The sequence below is a fragment of the Salvelinus sp. IW2-2015 genome, linkage group LG10, assembly GCF_002910315.2.
Source record: "Salvelinus sp. IW2-2015 linkage group LG10, ASM291031v2, whole genome shotgun sequence".
Taxonomy (NCBI): domain Eukaryota; kingdom Metazoa; phylum Chordata; class Actinopteri; order Salmoniformes; family Salmonidae; genus Salvelinus; species Salvelinus sp. IW2-2015.
Window position 1 is genome coordinate 6,765,486 of NC_036850.1, and position 19,195 is coordinate 6,784,680.

A 19,195-nucleotide genomic window follows, 5' to 3' on the forward strand; every position below is an offset into this window, starting at 1 on the left:
ATTTGTTACTGTCGATGTGAGCCGACTATGGATAGCACAGATTTATCCCCAACAATGGCATTACATGGGTAGTCAACGTTAGGAGATCGATCGGAAATACAACCTCGAGACTCGTGGAATTCTAGTGTCACGTGTGCGTCGAAGCCGAGGCTGAAGTAGTTGTTGAAGACGTCGAGGGGGAGCTGCGGGAAAAGAAAACCAGTACAAAAATGTGTTAATCCCAGACGCGATATCACCAAAACAGCCAAAATCACAATGTCAAATGTTGACATTTCAACACTAAACCGGAGTATACTGAGCCCAACTCCATCCTCAGTCCTACGGTCTTCAGTGACCCCAGACTACCCTCACTGCCATAAACACAAAAAAATAAAATAATACATCACGTTTGAGGTCATRGAGCAACATTGTGCTTCTTTCTAGTTGATAAACTCTCTCAACTTTTAGAACTAACTACCCATTAAATAATGGAAAGGTCACKGAGGTATTTTGGTGTGTGGCCAGCCATGACCCTGTTCACAATAAACRAATTATATTGTGACATTGTAGAGAGGTTAGTTCTCTGGGGGTCGATGAACTCATCACAGTCAAGACCTGATTTACGATGTTATTACAAACACACCCTCTGATAGGTAAAAGCGCTAGCACTAAGTTCAAACCCATCCACACACACACCACACCATCATACGTTGACAGTCCATGTCTACAGTACAGGATCTGGGAYGAGAGGGGGTTTGTTCACCTTGTCTGTCTGCTGCTCATCCCTCTCCTCTGCACCAGCATCCTGGTTGGGCTCCACTAYTAGATTCCACCGGTCGAGCTGGACGACGTTCCCATCCTCTACATGAGACAGGATCTTAGACACCGGCTCATCTGTGTAACCCTGKAGAGGGGARGAATAGAGAAGGAAAACACCAAGAGCATTAAACACWGTTCATTGTAGAAAGCAGCTAGTTCCTCCTGAGATATATAAATTCTTCAAGACATTTTTCAAKAAATAATAAGCAGCTATTGTCATGATTCTGGTGCCCTCTACAGAGTTAACTGTGCACCTACATTGTCCAACGACTATGGAAAAGCACAGCTTTGAGGGGTATACACCGAGTGTACAAAATATTAGGAACACCTGCTCTTTCCATTGACCAGGTGAATCCAGGTGAAAGCTATGCTCCCTTATTGGTGTAACTTGTTAAATCCACTTCAAAATCAGTGTAGATGAAGGGGAGGAGACRGGTTAATGAAGGATTTTTAAGCCTCGAGACAATTGAGACATGGGTTGTGTATGTGTGCCATTCAGAGGGCACATAGACAGGTTTGAGTGTGTCAAGAACTGCAACGCTGCTGTAAAAAAAAAAAAAACTCAACAGTTTCCCGTGTGAATCAAGAATGGTTCACCACCCAAAGGACATCCAGCCAACTTGACACAACTGTGGGAAGCATTGAAGTGAACATGGGCCAGCATCCCTGTGGAAAGCTTTCGACAACTCGTAGAGTCCATGCCCTGAGATATTGAGGTTGTTCTGAGGGTAAAAAGAGAGGGGGGGGCTGCTAACTCAATATTAAAAAAGTGTTCCTAATGTACACTCYGTGTACATGTTGTCCAGATATGGTTGAGATACTCACCCCCCCCCAGTTGAGGGTCCTGGCCAGGTCGTTGCCTGTCCCCAGAGGCAGGATGGCTACTGCAGGCTGGGGGTTCAGCTGGAGCTGGTCCAGAGCAGACAGGATCCAACCCACCTACACACACACCATACAACAGACATATTATCAAAAACATCATGTGATGTGCCCTTCAACAACATGCCCAACATTGTTATTATCCTTGCTTAAGGAATAAATGTTTGAACAGCTTAACAAACTGCACCTGCAGCATAGTGTGTGTTGCTGTTCAATCACTTAGATAACCATCAAAGTTCAGGGCTCWGATCACTAAGATGGGGTCAAATGCCTTTAAGGGAAAGCACCAGACACTGTGTGCTGTTATTTGAATGATCACAAAGTAAAGTTTGCTGCGAAAATAGTTCAGGAATGTCTGTGTATTGCTTAAAAAGATTGCTGTTGTTTCTAGTCACCGTGCCATCCCCTCCGCATGCCAGTATCCTCAGGTTATGCACCTTACGGTACATTTCTAACCTTGGAGAGACAGAGCAAGAGGCAAAATCAACTTCTGGTTTTCTGTCACAGTCAGTMCACAGTATCAAGCCTGTTAATGAAGGTCTCCCACACTCAGTTAAAATTGGCAGCATTCACAGTGAAGGGGAGTCCTACACCGCAAATGGCTCCTGGGCAGACAGAATAATAGCATAGTGTATCCATAGGAAGAACAAAAAATAATAGCWAAATAATACTCTGCACTAGCACAATGTTTGCACCTGCTATTTTTGAKAAACTTACCCATCCTTGGGTCCTCCCAGACTCAGGTCAAATACTTGGCGAGGGTTCAGGTACCACATGAACGACTGGATAATCTTGGCTCCCTGAAAATGAGTAGGAGTACAATTACTACCAGTTCATCATCATCATCATAATAATAAAGAAGTATTTGATTAACTGACTAGTAWATGATTGAGTGATCCAGACAAATGCGTGAGGTATGACATGCCCTGACTGGACTGCTGAAAGACTCTTTAAGATGCAGACAGTGTTTCATCTCACAGACGGCTTACAGACCAGTCAGGATTACACCTGTGACTGGTGTTGGCCTCGGCCCACTGGGCCTGCACTGACAGCTCCAGCACAGACAGCACGGCTCTCACCTGATTTCCCCCACTCTTCGGGTTGACAAACACCAACAGCGGCTTCATGAGCTGAGAGGGAATGGGTCTAACTATGAAGGGCTTCCAGCGCGCCTCCTGCACAAAGAGGAAGGGAGAGGGCAGAGGAAATAAAGGGATGCATTTAGAGACGTGAAAGATGAGAGACTGATGTACAGTGTTGGTTTCCTAAGGGAAGAACACTAAGCTCWTGCTGCTTTTACTGATGTTTTGTTATAAACTATCGCGTCAGACTCGTGTAACATTATGCCAAATTAACTCACTAAATTGAAAATGGCATAGAGCTGAYGCTGCGTGGATACTTCCTACTCTCTATGAGACATAGCAAGCCAAAGAGTATACAGTTGTCTAACACTGTGCACAGTTGAATTGATCAATACGGTCTCCAGAACCGTGGCTTTGGGGTGATCTGGGGAGTTGGGGTGGGATGGTACCTGGGACGGGTTCCGTCTGAGGCGTTTTAGAGCGCCTTGTCTTTGGAGGGCTGGCTAACCAACGCAAGGCCAGACAAGAGAGAGAATTATTTCTGTACATGCACTTGTCATGTAAATGCATTAAAGCCATGGTATTCGACACTGGATGTCGCCAKGAAGTATGTATTGACAAGCACATCCTATGTCCCTGGCTGGGTTGTGTCAGCAGGGATTTGATAAGGGCCAAGACTGTCTACGTCGATAATACCTTGTCATTAGTTTGACATTGCCCTTTTAGCTACCATTCCATAAGTATGGACTTCATGTATAATATTTCAATGTAAAACCAATTGAACAGTTCACAACAGATGCAGTATAATGGAAATGATGCCCCTCAGGCTAATCAGCAAAGGACATTTTAGTTACGTACGTCTCCTCACATTACAAACGGTAGGAAACGCCATTTGCAATGGATGATGAACTCACCTCTACTCCCTTTTTGCTGGACTTGCGCTTAAACGAGGTCCGTTTTTTCTTTTTGCTCGACTTTAGCGAGGTCTGAAAGAATAACACATGAGGATTAAATGTCACGTTGGTATTCCATTTATATAAGGAACAGCATTTGATCAACTGTAAATAATACACTGTAATTTATCAGAACTGTTGAATGCTCAAACTAACGGATGACTGCCACCCTCTGTTGGCCACGCAGTGCAATGGCACCACAAAGTATTTGGGGAAGCATACCATTGCACGTTGTAAACTCGCATGGTGGCAGTGAATATCTGAATACTTGAAAGTGTATTGTGTGACGGTGTATTTTGTGACTGTGGGGGCGGCAGGTAGCGTAGCGGTTAGAGTGCTGGTTCAAATACCCGAGCCAACAAGGTGAAAAATCTCTGTGACCTTGAGCAAGGCAAGTAAACTTAATTTGCTCCGGAGGCACCATACTACTACGGCCGACACCGTAAAACAACATTTCACTGTACCTATCCAGTGCATGTGACAATATACATCTATTTATTTTTTTAATATTATCGAATGTTTTTAAATATACCTGAGGTCTGCGAACCCGGAGGATCCAGGTAGGGGGTATGATGACAGAGGCATGAGCACCCAGGGAGCAGGACTCCTCGATCTGCTGCAGCATGAAGCAGGACACCTTGTTGTGATACTRGAGTAGGGAAAGGGACAGAGGAAAGGACGGCAGCAGTGAGCACAACACACACATCATTCATTTAAAACACTCAACACAGACCCTCACACAACTGTCTCACATAAACATACCCTTTACAGAGGGTGAATACCGCTACTGTACACACTCACACAATACATCAGTGATCACACACATCCATATTCATTGGAAGTGTTTTCATTCAACACTCACACAAATGTCTCACATAAGCATAAAGCATACAGACACACGTCATTATCATCCATAGTTTGAGGTACAGCAGCACTAAGACCACACAGAGGTARGCATCAGACATCATTTTATCACTCTTTTGTTGCTGAGAAAAACCAAATGCAGATGAGCCTCGTGATTTACATATATTCCCTGAAAAGAGTATATACAGTTGAAGTCGGAAGTTTACATACACCTTAGCCAAATACATTTAACTCAGTTTTTCACAATTCCTGACATTTAATCMKAGTAAAAATTCCCTGTCTTTGGTCAGTTAGGATCACCACTTTATTTTAAGAATGTGAAATGTCAGAATAATAGTGGAGAGAATGATTTATKTCAGCTTTTATTTATTTCATCACATTCCCAGTGGGTCAGAAGTTTACATACACGCAATTAGTATTTGGTAGCATTGCCTTAAAATTGTTTAACTTGGGTCAAACGTTTCAGGTAGCTTTCCACAAGCTTCCCACAATAAGTTGGGTGAATTYTGGCCCATTCCTCTTGACAGAGCTGGTGKAACTGAGTCAGGCTTGTARGCCTCCTTGCTCGCACAYGTTTTTTCAGTTCTGCCCACAAATYTTCTATGGGATTGAAGTCAGGGCTTTGTGATGGCCACTCCAATACCTTGACTTTGTTGTCCTTGAGCCTTTTTGCCACAACTTTGGAAGTATGCTTCAGGTCATTGTCCATCTGGAAGACMCATTTGCGACCAAGCTTTAACTTCCTGAGTAAGGTCTTGAGATGTTTCTTCAATATATCCACATAAATTTTCCTCCTCATGATGCCATCTATTTTGTGAAGTGCACCAGTCCCTCCTGTAGCAAAGCTCCCCSACAACATTATGCTGCCACCCCTGTGCTTCACGGTGTTCTTCGGCTTGCAAGCCTCCCCCTTTTTCCTCCAAACATAATGATGGTCACTATGGCCAAACAGTTCCATTTTTATTTCATCAGACCAGAGGACATTTCTCCAAAAAGTACAATCTTTGTCCCCATGTGCAGTTGCAAACCGGAGTCTGGCTTTTTTAATGGCGGTTTTGGAGCCTTTCAGGTTATCTCGATATAGGACTCGTTTTACTGTGGATATAGATACTTTTGTACCTGTTTCCTCCAGCATCTTCACAAGGTACTTTGCTGTTGTTTTCTGGATGATTTGCACTTTTCGCACGTTCATCTCTAGGATACAGAACACGCCTCCTTCCTGAGCGGTATGACGTCTGCGTGGTCCCATGGTGTTTATACTTGCGTACTATTGTTTGTACAGATGAGCGTGGTACCTTCAGGCATTTGGAAATTGCTCCCAAGGATGAAACAGACTTGTGGAGGTCTACCATTTTTTTTCTGAGGTCTTGGCTGATTTCTTTTGATTTTTCCCATGATGTCAAGAAAAGAGGCACTGAGTTTGAATGTAGGCCTTGAAATACATCCACAGTACACATCCAATTGACTCAAATTATGTCAATTATCTTATCAGAAGCTCTTACAGCCATGACATGATGTTCTGGGATTTTCCAAGCTGTTAAAAGGCACAGTCAACTTGTGTATGTAAACTCTGACCCACTGGAATTGCGATACAGTGAATTATAAGTGAAATAATCTGTCTGTAAACAATTGTTGGGAAAAGTACTTGTAGATGTCCCAACCGACTTGCCAAAACTATAGTTTCTTAACAAGAAATTTGTGGAGTGKTTGAAAAACTAGTTTTAATGACTCCAACCTAAGTGTATGTAAACTTCCGACTTCAACTGTATATTAACAGTATTGCACTTTTCATGTAGCCTAATTTTGGCCAGCTAATATTAGTAGTAGTAGTAGATTTTAAATCGGTTTCTCAGTTATAGACCAATTTACAAACATAACATCAATCATATATAATTATCAAATAGACCCCCACAGTGGAGGTGTCATAATACCCATAAAACCTAGCGGTCAAACAGAGAAATGGTACCAATCATTTTCCCACCAGTCATTTTCCCCATAGGGGATTTTAGAAACCATTAAAATAAGGGCTGTGTTTCGTGTAGGCTTACCCTGGCGTGAAGTTTGGATAAACATGCAAATCTCTCTCAGACAAGGTGACATTGCTGCAGGATTATGTAGCTGCGACAATACTGGTCAAATTAAGATCCTACATCTGTACAGTACAATCAACCTTCCAACTTACTGCCTGTTTACACCATGAACAGCTGATGGCCACAATCTCTTTGCTATGAAAGGCAAACTTCTGCTGGAAACCCTGTAGAGAAATTAATCAGATGTAAGAGGTAATGTACCCTCAAGAAGAACATGTTTCATCAGATCATTAATCCTGCAATATAGGACAGAAATTAATTGATATTATAACCATGCTCACCTTCCCGCACTGGCGACACTTCCCATCCTGGCGCCTCCGGTGGACCCAATGGTGCCGCACTACGGTGGGCTGGAAAACCGACGTTCATAAACACATTAATCAACCCACTCACAGATTTGCAATTTAAAATACCGTGGTTTTCCAATTTTTAGTACATGTAGACAATGGTGAGTGAGATCAAGGAAAGCTTGTGTTGAGTTTATCATTAGCAATGTCAGAGGTTTGGCCAGACACAGTGAACATTATTGTGTATAGGACCCCATTATAAACCCAGTTCTGTGGTAATAATGACTAAGTGTGGTATGCTAACAGAAYAGGGCTTTGGGCAGCTGAACAGAAATGGAAGAAAACTAAACTTCTGGAATACCTATCATCCTTCCACTTCCCTCCTCTCTACCTTCTCTTCCTTTGTATCCACTGCTAAAGCCGCTTCCTATCACTCTAAATTTCAAGCTTCCACCTCCAAACCTGGGAAACTCTTCTCCACTTTCTCTTCCCTCCGTAATCCTCCACCTCTCTCCTCACTCTCTGCGGATGACTTTGCAAAAAAGTTTGACGACAGCCGTTCCTCTTTCACTCAGCCTACTGAGTCCACTGGTCGCACACACAGAACTACCATATGCCTTGATCTCCTTCTCCCCGCTCTCTCCAGATGAAATCCTGCGACGAGTGAGGTCCGGCCGCCCGACAACATCCCCGCCTCCCTTCTCCAGATCATTTTTGGAGACATTCTCCCATTTTTCACAGAACTAACTTCTTTACCCTAACCAGTCAGGCTTCAAGGCAGCTCACTCAACCGAGACCGCTTTCCTCTGTGTCACAGAGGCTCTACGCTCTGACTAAGCTGACTCTCTCTCCTTTGTTCTCCTCCTCTTAGATCTATCCACTGCCTTCGGCACTGTGAACCATCAGCTCCTCCTCTCCACCCTCTTAGGGTTGGGYGTCTCAGGCGCTGCACCCTCCTGGATTGCATCCTACCTGGCAGGTCACTCCTACCAAGTGGCATGAAGAGGATCTGTGTCTGCGCCACGTGATCTCACTACTGGTGTCCCCCAGGGCTCGTTTCTAGGCCCTCTCCTCTTTACACAAAGTCACTCGGCGCCGTCATATCCTCACATTGTCTCTCCTATCATTGCTATGTGGATGACACTCAACTTCTCWTCTCCTTTCTCCTGACACCAAGGTGGTGACACGCATCTCTGCATGCCTGTCAGACTTCTCAGCTTCGATGTCGACCCACCACCTCAAGCTCAACCTTGACAAAATGGCTCTTCCTCCACGGGAAGGCCTGTTCACTTCAAGACCTCTCCATCACGGTTGACAACTCCACGGTGTCCCCTTCCCAGAGTGCAAAGAACCTTGGAGTGACCCTGGACAACACCCTGTCGTTCTCTGAAAACATCAAAGCAGTGACTCGCTCCTGCAGGTTTATGCTCTACAACATCCGTAGAGTACAACATTTCTTCACACAGGAAGCAGTGCATGTCCTAATTGAGGCACTTGTCATCTCCTGTCTAGACTACTGCAACTCTGTTGGTTGGGCTCCCCGCATTGCCATCAAACTCCTGCAACTTATCCAGAATGCTGCAGCCCGCCTGGTGTTCAACCTTCCTAAGTTCTCCCATGTCACCCTGCTCCTCCGCACACTCCACTGGCTTCCAGTCGAAGCTCGCATCAACTTCAACACCCTGGTGCCTGCCTACGGACCAGCAAGGGGAACTGCACCTCTTTATCTTCAGACTATGTTCAAACCCTACATACCAACCTGAGCACTCCGATCTGCCACCTCTGGTCTCTTGGCCCTACCACCACTACGGGAGGGCAGCTCAGGCCAGTCAGAGGTATGGTGCCTCCGACACACCCCACCCCTCAAAAAACACTTCTTGTCCCACCAGCACTTACTTTGCTGATGAATAGTTTGTTGAGGGAAAATGTACTTGATACGATGGTGATACGTTGTCTCAAGTAGCCATCTTAAGATGAATATAGGTCGATCTGGATAAGAGTGTCTGCAAAATTACTACAATTTTAAAATGCGAATATATGATGAGGGGATTTTAACTTGGACACCCAAAGCTAGCTCTGGAGGACTATAGGACTTGGGGGTTACCCAGTCTTTAAAATCATTCAACTAGTCAGGCATTACTTTCCTACTGCCCCCATAACTGTGGCTTTTGGTTGGGGTGATCTGGGGAGTTCGGGTGGGATGGTACCTGGGAATGGCTCAGGAAAGGGGTGGCCATGCAGTTAGCCATCCGCCTGAGGCACTTTAGAGCACCTTGTCTTTGGAGGACTGGCTAAGGTCAAAGGTCAAGAGAGAAGGTCAAAGGGCAAAAGGGAAGCAGGGACAGGAGGAGAGGGAGGGGTTACAGAGGAGACAGACACATAGAATGACAAGACAAAGGCAAAGGAAGATGAAAAATGTGTGAAAATAAAGTATGAGCATGAGTATCATGATCATGCTGATAAAATGGGGGAAAAAATGTATTGGCACTTACCTCTCGTATATTCCTAGACCCCGATTCCCTGAATGACGGTTTACACCTGAAGTTTATCTACATGGTAGAGAAAACAAATTGTTTCAAGCCTTGATTGATTTTGTTTGTCGTTGTTTCCAATATGGTGTTAGACAAACCCCTGCACCAAAATAGAATCCTGAATCAGTAATCCAAAATGGCCAACAGGAGAGGTATAAGGTTAAAGTGAACATGCTGAAGTTCTTGTTCACCTAGAAGTCGTTACTGAAAAGGGAAACCCGTGGTGCAATATGTGTTACTATGTCAGTGTCACAACCAGCTCTTCACCTTTACCTCCACCATAACAGCACCAGATAAAGTATAAACAATAGATATAAACTAACCCTCAGATTAGCAGAGTTATGGGAACAAGTTAAAGACATTTTGGAAAAAGGGAGATTCAGCAACTAAAAATCTGTAGGAATGAGCGACCGAATCTATTCGACTACCAATCAAAGCAGCCCAATTTGGAAAACCACTTTGATTATCCAGAGAATGACCCAATCAGAGTGCAGCATTGGAGGGCAAGGTCAACGGGTCAGGTAGCGTAGTGAGATAGGGTTAGAGAAAGAGTATGAAGGAGTATGGTCTAGCACTAGTTATATCCCATAGCAGCCTGAGAGAGGTCAGAGTGTCTCACTCTAAAGGCGGGGTCTTCGATAAGCAGGCTGGCTTCATAGGGCATAGCCTCGGTGTCGAATAACTGGAGAGGAGCAGGGTGGGTTAGGTTGGCAMGGCTACCATTTCAATCTCGTTTTACCTGATGCGATGGAAACATTTTGTCTCCTTGAGAGACAACATCTGAAAAGGCTGATATTACGGTATTTTTTTCRGGGATTCAACATTTGCAACTCATTTTGTCAACTAATTTCCACAACTTTGGCGATAATACATCATTTAACATCTATCCTCAACCAGGTGAAATCACAGTTCAATGGATGAAAAGTTTGTGAAACATTTGTTGGGAAAATGGCTTGAAACTTACCTTTTCTAGCTGTTCTATGCAGATTGTGTGAACCACTATCTTGCAGGCTGCACATTTTTTCCGGGCTACAGATTTCTGCTGTGGTGACAAAAGATGAGTGAGAGAATATTATTTAATGACCCTTCTCGTAGTAATACATGAAAACTTCCTGAATTAAATTACTTTCTTTTAACGTGATAATTCAGGGTACAACCATAAAACGTATATAGACCGCTCTAGTGCCCCAAAGCCTGWTTTAGCATGGGCAGTGCCATTGAAGCCTTTCACCATTTGAAGTAGTCAATTTGGTAGGACTTCCTATGGGTTACAGAAGATTCCCATAATTCCAACAAGGTCCTCAGGAGGGATCAGCCAATGAATTATACACCTGAGCAAATATTCCTTAACTGCAGGTGGCAGTAAATTACYAACCTTGGTTTTATACCTGTTCAGACAACACACTCCAGGTGGCAGTATCCACCCTTGACTACTTTAAAAGGAAGAAAGCCCTCAATGGAGCTGCCCATGTTGTCACAGAAGCCACATGGCAGAGATGCAAAGAAGGGCCCTCTATCTACCTCTATGGGTGCAACTCCCTCAAGATGGCAGCACTACTTCTTAGGTGAAGTGTGTTATGGTTGTGTGAACACCAGAGGGAGCCTCTACACAAGGGGTGCCAAACTCATTCCACGGAGGGTCGAGTGTCTACGGGTTTTCAAGCCTCTCTTGTACTTGATTGATGAAATAAGGTCACTAATTAGTAAAGAACTCCCCTCACCGGGTTGTCTTAATTGAACAGAAAAAACAAAAAACAGCAAACTCTATGGAATGAGTTTGACACCCCTGGTGTGAAAAAAAATAGATTTTTCACACACTGTGGATGTCAGAACTAAATCTCATACAAATAATAAAATCGAAAAATATATCTCCATCATCTGGAGGAAAAAAAAGAAGATTTGGCTCGTTTTTACAGGTTCTCTTGCTAGTTACCCACTTTTTATAATCCCATCAGTTCTCCAAAAAATGAAGAGACCGTGTTTATGTTCATAACATGGAMCCCTTTCTCATACTATAATGTTTACAGTTGCAGAGAGCTATTGAGCTATACAATCTGCATTCTCTAGAAGTGTACTGTATGGTACCGGGTGGTATACATTGTGACAGTAACATCCGCTGACGGATGAAAAACAAATGTGACAAGGAGTTAATACTCCCCCTCTAGCTTTAGGGATGCACTACAAATACATCTCGTCTAATCAGTTCATTCCTCTCTTCCTCTGGGCTCGTTCCTGTCACAGCATCTGTGGCTTTGTGATGTCAGGCAGGGCCAGGGGTAGCTGCGCGCACACACACACACACACACACACTCACCAGTGTCTTGGCGAAGCAGTGCTGCTCTCCGACGTAACAGAAGTCCCCAGAGACATTGGTCTCAAACCAGATGTGCTCCCCATACAGGGCGTTCTCCTGGAGGAAGAGGAAGAGTCTATTAAATACACCCTTTTTTTTCTTCCCCCTGACAAATAGGAAGCTTAGCTCATAGAATCCACTACCAAACAGTACCTCTGGGTAAACAAAGTACACTACTCTGAAACTCATTAGGGGCATGTAGTCCATTATGGGGTACAAAAATCGATGAGCTGGGCCAGAGGCTGCACTTACGGTCCAGTCACAGCTGCTTCGGATCTCCCTGTCTGGGTCAAACTTGGCCAGGGCTGAGGCACTGGGCTGGGCCGACAGGTGCTGTAGACCCGATTTAGCAATGGCCTTCCTGAAAATGACACAGACGCAACACCTTTGAATGATTGCAATAGCATCATTGAGATGACACGCCCGGGTGGGATACTGCATCACAACCTAATGGTAAACAAAGTAGGCTCTGATCAGAGAGAGAGGTTCAGCACACATGATGAATAATGAATGGTACATCTGACGTCATACAATATACAGCATTCGAAGTGTTGAGCCAATGTGCAGCCAGGTACAGAAGAGGTCTAGGTTTGGTATTTGACAGGTTTGTGTGACTGAGACCCTGCATGAAAGGTGCTGTAGGAGTCACTAAACAAAACTCCTAGCTTACATGTTAGCGTACATGTCAGCAACACAAAAGGTCAGCAGAGTTTGGTGTAAAAYATGAAAGATTTCCCAGTTTGCAGTTACATACTGCAGCAGGCTTAGACACAAACACTTGCTTAACTGACATCAACACTTCAGACCAGGAAGTGCTGGTATGGTTGGAAGGGCAGGAATGGCCAGTGACTTTGCATACATTTCCTCCTTCTATTGTTCGGATAAAACAAATAGTGTGGTCTTAAACAGACATTTTCTGTGTATATTCTGACATAGAAGCCCCCCCCACTTCCCTAACACACACACACACACACAGGCGAAGGTAGGGGGTCTACATACGATACAAATCCACTCCAAGTCTCCAGGCGGGGGTCATAGTAGATGCCCTGCAGGGGGTTGAGGGACTCCCTGCGGCCCCTGGGTTTCCAGCAGGCGGAACATTTCCTATACAGGGAACGGGAGGAGTGGCGGGCCACTATAGAGCTCCTGCGGCTGGGTGCGGGGACTAGCCTGCCTTGCCAGGCGCTGTTGGAGATAGTGGAAGGCCTCCGTAACTGGCTGGARCGTCGGTAGCGCCCGTGCACCCCGTAGGCCGCCCTGCTACGGTGCACCGCCTCCGCCGGCAGCAGGTGGGAGGAGTTACGGCGCAGGCAGCGCGGGGCGCGGATCAGGGGCCGGGACTGGATGCTCTCCATCGTCAAGGCTGCCATACTATGAGCCTGATTCCAGTCCTGCCATGGAGACGTCCTCTCTCCCTCTGGATATGATGATGATGATGATGCCTCAGTCCCCTCTTGTTCACTCCCGCTGCCCTCCGACCTGGTGCTACACTCTCTCTGACTGCAGCTGTCCCCCTCCGACTCGGAGCAGCACGAGGAGGAGGGGCAGCTCTCAGTGCCCTCTTCTGATGCCCCCTCACCGCCCTGCGCCACTGGTGCCCTCTGCTGCTCCGCACTCATCTGGACCAGGCTGGCCAGCAGCATGGAAGGCCCYAGCAGTTGGGTGTCAATGGTGCGGAGCTTGGCGGCTTGCCGGCGGCGGACAGAGAAGCGGGGATTGACACAGGCCATGGTGGTGCTGGAGCGACGCCTGGTGTAGTATCTGGTCCTCACTAGCTGCCCCCCTCCATAATAACAGTGGGGTAACCCCTGCACCTCGCTGGAGCGCCTGCGTTGTTGGTGAGCAGCGCAGGCCAAGCCCACACTGGAGCTTCTACGGCCCACATAGCCTGACGGCAGGCCAACACTGGAACGTCTTCGTTGGGATTGAGAAGTCGGCGACAGGCCTGCACTGGACCTTCTGCGTCCGACAGGACCTGTGAATGGCTGTCCCACACTAGAGCGTCTACGTTGGACCAGGCCAGCAGAGGGCAGTCCTACACTGGAGCGCCGGCGAGCCTTGCTTGTGGGCACCGCCACGCCAGGCCGTCTGTATTGGCATTGTTCCGCCCCTTTCAGTCTAAAGTGCCGGCGGAAAAAGGTGTCCATGACAACCCACAGCTTGTGGGTTCCCTTTTCAATGTCCCTCTGCAGTGGCTGTTGGTACAAAAAATCAGTCTGTCAGCAAAACCTTCAATACTGTACACAAGCCACTATCCAACTCTTACCAATAGGGATGCAGTACTGTTCTTTTCACCCCGTGTGGAAAAGCTGAAGGTGAAATGTCTGAACTCGTACACTGCTGCCAGAGAAGGTAAAGCACACGAGACTAATCTGGGCCTAGATGCTCAAAGAGCAACCTCAATTGGCTGACTAGTGATACTGTCAGTAACTGAATCTGCTTACAAAGGGACATTAGTCAACGCATCTAGAGCGATAACAGTTCCATTCTCCGGTACAAGCAACGTGACCAGCCGCCCCGGTTCAATAACTCACCACCTGTAACGCTATACCTCGGTAGTGTTCTGTCTGGTGAAAGTAGAGCCGAGTCCAGGTCACCTATCACATGACAGCCATTGTGACGCCACTACARCACAAAGCAAGAGGATATATTTAGCAACTGCCTCTAAAATTCTGTTCAATCACCTCATCAGATACGCCACTTGACAGAACCAAAGAATGCGTCGTTATCCAGTAACCTCAACTCCATTCAACGCATTTCCCTCTGCCAACAATGAAAGGGAATGGTGGATATCAACTTCATAAAGGAAGTCATTGTTCTGATCTTCTTTACTTAGATATCACAATCTGAATTGTGAATTCATAAACCACCGTCTACACAGTTGTGATGTAGAGAAGTGGGGCAGGGCTCAGGCAACCTCCACAGGATGCCAAGCTGTTGTATTACTGATCTCAGACCCTCATAATCACCCAGAGCCTCCTTCTCTGATTACATACAGACTGATACAGATACCCTTCACAGGAAGTGACATGTGTAGAAGTAGTAGAAGTGCTCAGCAGCATTAGCCTGTCGATGCTTTGATTCAAGCTGAAGACAAGCATCAACGTCAGTGACCCAGCGTCTTCTTACATCCTGTGGCAGGCAGCTAATGCGAACCACAAATGAAGAAGATAGGTGAAGTGTTTATGACTGATAKATCCAAGGCCCCTGTTAATGAAGTGTTGAGGATGAACCATTAAGTGTGTCATATGTATAGGGCATGGAAAGGCTTATTTTCCTTTGAACTATTATACATGTCATGGATACTCTCATGTCGCTCTACCTCTCTTGTGATTAAGACTGGTTGTGGAGGAGAGACGTTGAAAAAAAAAGAAACCATACACACACACACACACAAAGCAACACTCCTCATTTCAATCTGAATGGATTCCTAGAACCTGCCAAAGGAGCCTTTGATCCGTCTCATCTCTTATTCAATTCATTAAACATTCAGAAAATAAAGTAATAACAAAAATGGCCAAGAGGGTAGTGTGGGTGGGGTGGGATGTGGAGGRGAGAGAAGCACGACCAAGGCTGGGGATAAAAGGACCAAGCTGAGTAGACTGTTTCCGCCACACAAGCATCATTAATCCATCTGTAACGCAGCATGAAGAGAGACATGAGAAGGCCTAGTGGGAAAATGATTAACGGCAGTCGCAGATGATTCAAACATTTGCTTTAACCGCAGGGATTCATCCACAGGTCTTACAGCTGCAGTACGTAAAGTAGACATTCAAAATGTTGTATACAGTAAATTACTGGTAACTCATAGTAGGGTTTTTACACATACATCTACAGTGCCTTCGGAAAGTATTCAGACCCCTTGAGTTTTTCCTTATTCAAAAATTGATTAAAATTGTACCCCATAATGACAAAGCAAAAACAGGTTTCAGAGACTTGTCCCGAAGCCACTCCTGCGTTGTCTTGGCTGAGTGCTTAGGGTCGTTGTCCTGTTGTAAGGTGAACATTCGCCCCAGTCTGAGGTCCTGAGCACTCTGGAGCAGCTTTTCATCAAGGATCTCTGTACTTTGCTCCATTCATCTTTCCCTCGATCCTGACTAGTCTCCCAGTCCCTGCAGCTGAAAAACATTTCCTACAGCATGATGATGCCACMACCATGCTTCACCGTAGGGATGGTGGCAGGTTTCCTCCAGACGTGATGCTTGGCATTCAGGCCAAAGAGCTGAATCTTGGTTTCATCAGACCAGAGAATCTTGTTTCTCATGGTCTGAGAGTCTTTAGGTGCCTTTTGGAAAACTCCAAGCGGGTTRTCATGTRCCTTTYAMTGAGGAGTGGCTTCCGTCTGGCCACTCTACCATAAACGCCTGATTGGTGGAGTGCTGCAGAGATGGGAGAACCTTCCACAAGYGCAACCATCTCCACAGAGGAACTCCAGAGCTCTGTCAGAGTGACCATCGGGTTKTTGGTCACCTCCCTGACCAAGGCCCTTCTCCACGAKTGCTTAGTTTGGCCAGGAGGCCAGCTCTATGAAAGTCTAGGTGTTTTCAAACTTCCATTTAAGAATGGAGGCCACTGTGTTCTTGGGGTCTATCAATGCTACAATAATTTTTTGGTACCCTTCCCCAGATCTGTGCCTTGACACAATCCTGTCTCGGAGCTCTACGGACAATTCCTTCGATCTCATGGCTTGGGGTTTGCTCTGACATGCACTGTCAATTATTGAACCTGATATTAGGCAGGTGTGAGCCTTTCCAAATCATGTCCAATCATTTGAATTTACCACAGGTGGACTCCAATCAAGTTGTAGAAACATCTCAAGGATGATCAATGGAAACAGGATGCACCTGAGCTCAATTTTGAGTCTCATAGCAAAGGGTCTGAATACTTATGTAAATAAGGTATTTCTGTTATTTATTTGTTATACATTTGCAACATTTAAAAAATATATATTTTCGCTTTGTCATTATGGGGTATTGTGTGTTGATTGCTGAGGATAAAAAAAATAAGGCTGTAACGTAACAAAATGTGTAAAAAGTGAAGGGGTCTGAATACTTTCCAAAGGCACTGTATGTGCAGAGAGACATTGTATTTGTTAGATATGGAATTTACTAAATCTCTGAATATACAGAGATTTAGTTCACCATAAGTGGACAGGACTGAGGCCTATTAGCATGATGTCCCATGACTGTGTAATGTAGCTGTCAGATTCATATATTTCAAAAGGTCCAATGCAGCTGTTTTTATCTCAATATCAAATCATTTCTGGGTCACAATTAAGTACCTTCATGTGATTAAAAATATATATTTAATTGAAAAAAACTAAAATAGCTTCATAGCAAGAGCAATTTCTCAAGCAAGAATTCTGCTCGGACTGTTTGGGAGTGGTCTGGGGAGGGGGGAGGGGGAAATTGAAAACTAGCTGTTAGCAGAGAGATTTGGAACACACGTTCTGATTGGTTTATTAACTAATTTACTGCCTGGTATGTCACCAGACAGGCCAAAACCCCATCCCATCAACACATTTCAGGCAGTCTTTTCAAACAGCTTACACTAAATGGGCATCATCATCATTTTCAGTATTATTCCAACCTCATAGTGTGGAAATACTGTATATACGAAACATAAGAAACCACATTTTTGACTGGACTGGGCCTTTAAACAAATATGTTGGAAGTACATACTGAAAAGTTTTTCGGGCATCCGGCACACGAGCGGCGCACAGGGTTTCTGGCTCTAATATGAACCATCTCTTCAGTGTGTATTCCCAGTCTGGGTTTCCAACCCCTGGAGCATTCTGGGAATCAGGGTCAAAGGTCAGCTGGTTGAGGCCTCAAGCATACGTGGCTGTATTCACGTACAGTAGCGTTTAAATCATAGATCAGGGAAAATGCGACAGTCTTTCAAAACAGAACCACAGACGTTTTGACTTCCCAGCTCCAGAATCTATGATAAATATCAAAGTCCTGTTCTTGAATGGTTTTATCTAGAATCAGTGACATATGTTTACTATTATGCCAAGGTAGTCACAATATACTGTACGGTAGCCAACAGATACATTTAGCAAACCCCTGAGGTGGCTATGATTAAACTTCTAGGGCAGTGTCACTGTATCGACTCCATGGCTAAGATAAGCTCGAAACACAACACAAGCTCTCAAGTCCTTTAGATTGATCATTTCCTTTCCCCCATTTCCTTTGACAGATAGATAACAAGGTTACGGAAAGAGATTGGTTACCAAAACAATTAGCTCAACACATTAAAAATGTTAGCCTCTCTAGGCCTACATCCTCTCAAATATGTGCATTTAGCGTTATGTATGTGCGTCACAGTGAGTGCACGCTGTGCAATAGAATTGCTTAAAAGCATTGGGTTTTCTACGGCACAACACTGTCACGATGGCCAGTCCCATGGACTCCCAAACAAATCAATTTGAAATACAATGCATCCGGGGGGGAAAAAACACACACAGTACCATACACACACACACGTTTCAAAAATACATAAATATAGATAGGCTTACACACACAGTCCTGTTTGCATTATGCACTCCATCCCTGGTAGATGAATTAGTCACAGGCTCTTCCCATTGCCTGATATGGATCGGGATATGCCTGCCTGCACAGCCAGGCACGGCTCCAACACCRTCATTATATTTGCCGATGACACAACAGCGGTAGGCCCGATCACCGACAACGACGAAACGGCCTATAGGRAGGAGGTCAGAGACCTGGCCGTGTGGTGCCAGGACAACAACCTCTCCCTCAACGTGAGCGAGACAAAGGAGATGATTGTGGACTACAGGAAAAAGAGGACCGAGCAYGCACCCATTCTCATCGATGGGGCTGCAGTGGAGCAGGTTGAGAGCTTCAAGTTCCTCGGTGTCCACATCACCAACAAACTAACATGGTCCAAGCACACTAAGACAGTCGTGAAGCGGGYACGACAAAACCTATAACCCCTCARGAGACTGAAAAGATTTGGCATGGGTCATCAGATCTTCAAAWAAGTTCTACAGTTGCAMCATCGAGAGCATCCTGACTGGTTGCATYACTGCCTGGTATGGCAACTGCTCGGCCTCCGACCGCACGGCACTACAGGGGGTAGTGCGAACGGCCCAGTACATCACTGGGGCCAAGCTTCCTGCCATCCAGGACCTCTATACCAGGCGGTGTCAGACTCCAGCCACCCTAGTCATAGACTGTTCTCTCTGCTACCACACGGCAAGCGGTACCGGAGCTCGAAGTCTAGGTCCAAGAGGCATCTAAACAGCTTCTACCCCGCAAGCCATAAGACTCCTGAACATCTAGTCAAATGGATACCCAGACTATTTGCATTGCCCCCACCCCACCACTGCTACT

The 19,195-nt window shown here is 45.4% G+C and overlaps 1 protein-coding gene across 7 annotated transcripts in view; it reads right to left on the minus strand.

The window, feature by feature from the left end:
- Positions 1-19,195, minus strand: part of LOC111969219 (diacylglycerol kinase zeta-like) — a 133,249-nt gene that overhangs the window by 40,444 nt on the left and 73,610 nt on the right. For 2 of the 7 annotated variants that reach the window (XM_070445358.1, XM_070445357.1), the window contains exons 2-16: positions 12,837-14,032; positions 12,090-12,198; positions 11,799-11,894; positions 10,449-10,526; positions 9,446-9,502; positions 6,948-7,016; positions 6,759-6,830; positions 4,245-4,361; positions 3,674-3,745; positions 2,757-2,852; positions 2,395-2,477; positions 2,073-2,133; positions 1,624-1,737; positions 743-883; positions 104-182 (exon numbers count right to left, since the gene is read on the minus strand). In XM_070445358.1, the coding sequence (XP_070301459.1) occupies positions 104-182; positions 743-883; positions 1,624-1,737; positions 2,073-2,133; positions 2,395-2,477; positions 2,757-2,852; positions 3,674-3,745; positions 4,245-4,361; positions 6,759-6,830; positions 6,948-7,016; positions 9,446-9,502; positions 10,449-10,526; positions 11,799-11,894; positions 12,090-12,198; positions 12,837-13,984 (2,392 nt within the window). In that variant the 5' untranslated portion in view covers positions 13,985-14,032. Of the gene's footprint in view, positions 1-103; positions 183-742; positions 884-1,623; positions 1,738-2,072; positions 2,134-2,394; positions 2,478-2,756; positions 2,853-3,673; positions 3,746-4,244; positions 4,362-6,758; positions 6,831-6,947; positions 7,017-9,160; positions 9,245-9,445; positions 9,503-10,103; positions 10,167-10,448; positions 10,527-11,798; positions 11,895-12,089; positions 12,199-12,836; positions 14,033-19,195 lie in introns of all 7 variants that reach the window. The other 5 variants (XM_070445359.1, XM_070445360.1, XM_070445354.1 and 2 more) reach the window with 4 other exon arrangements.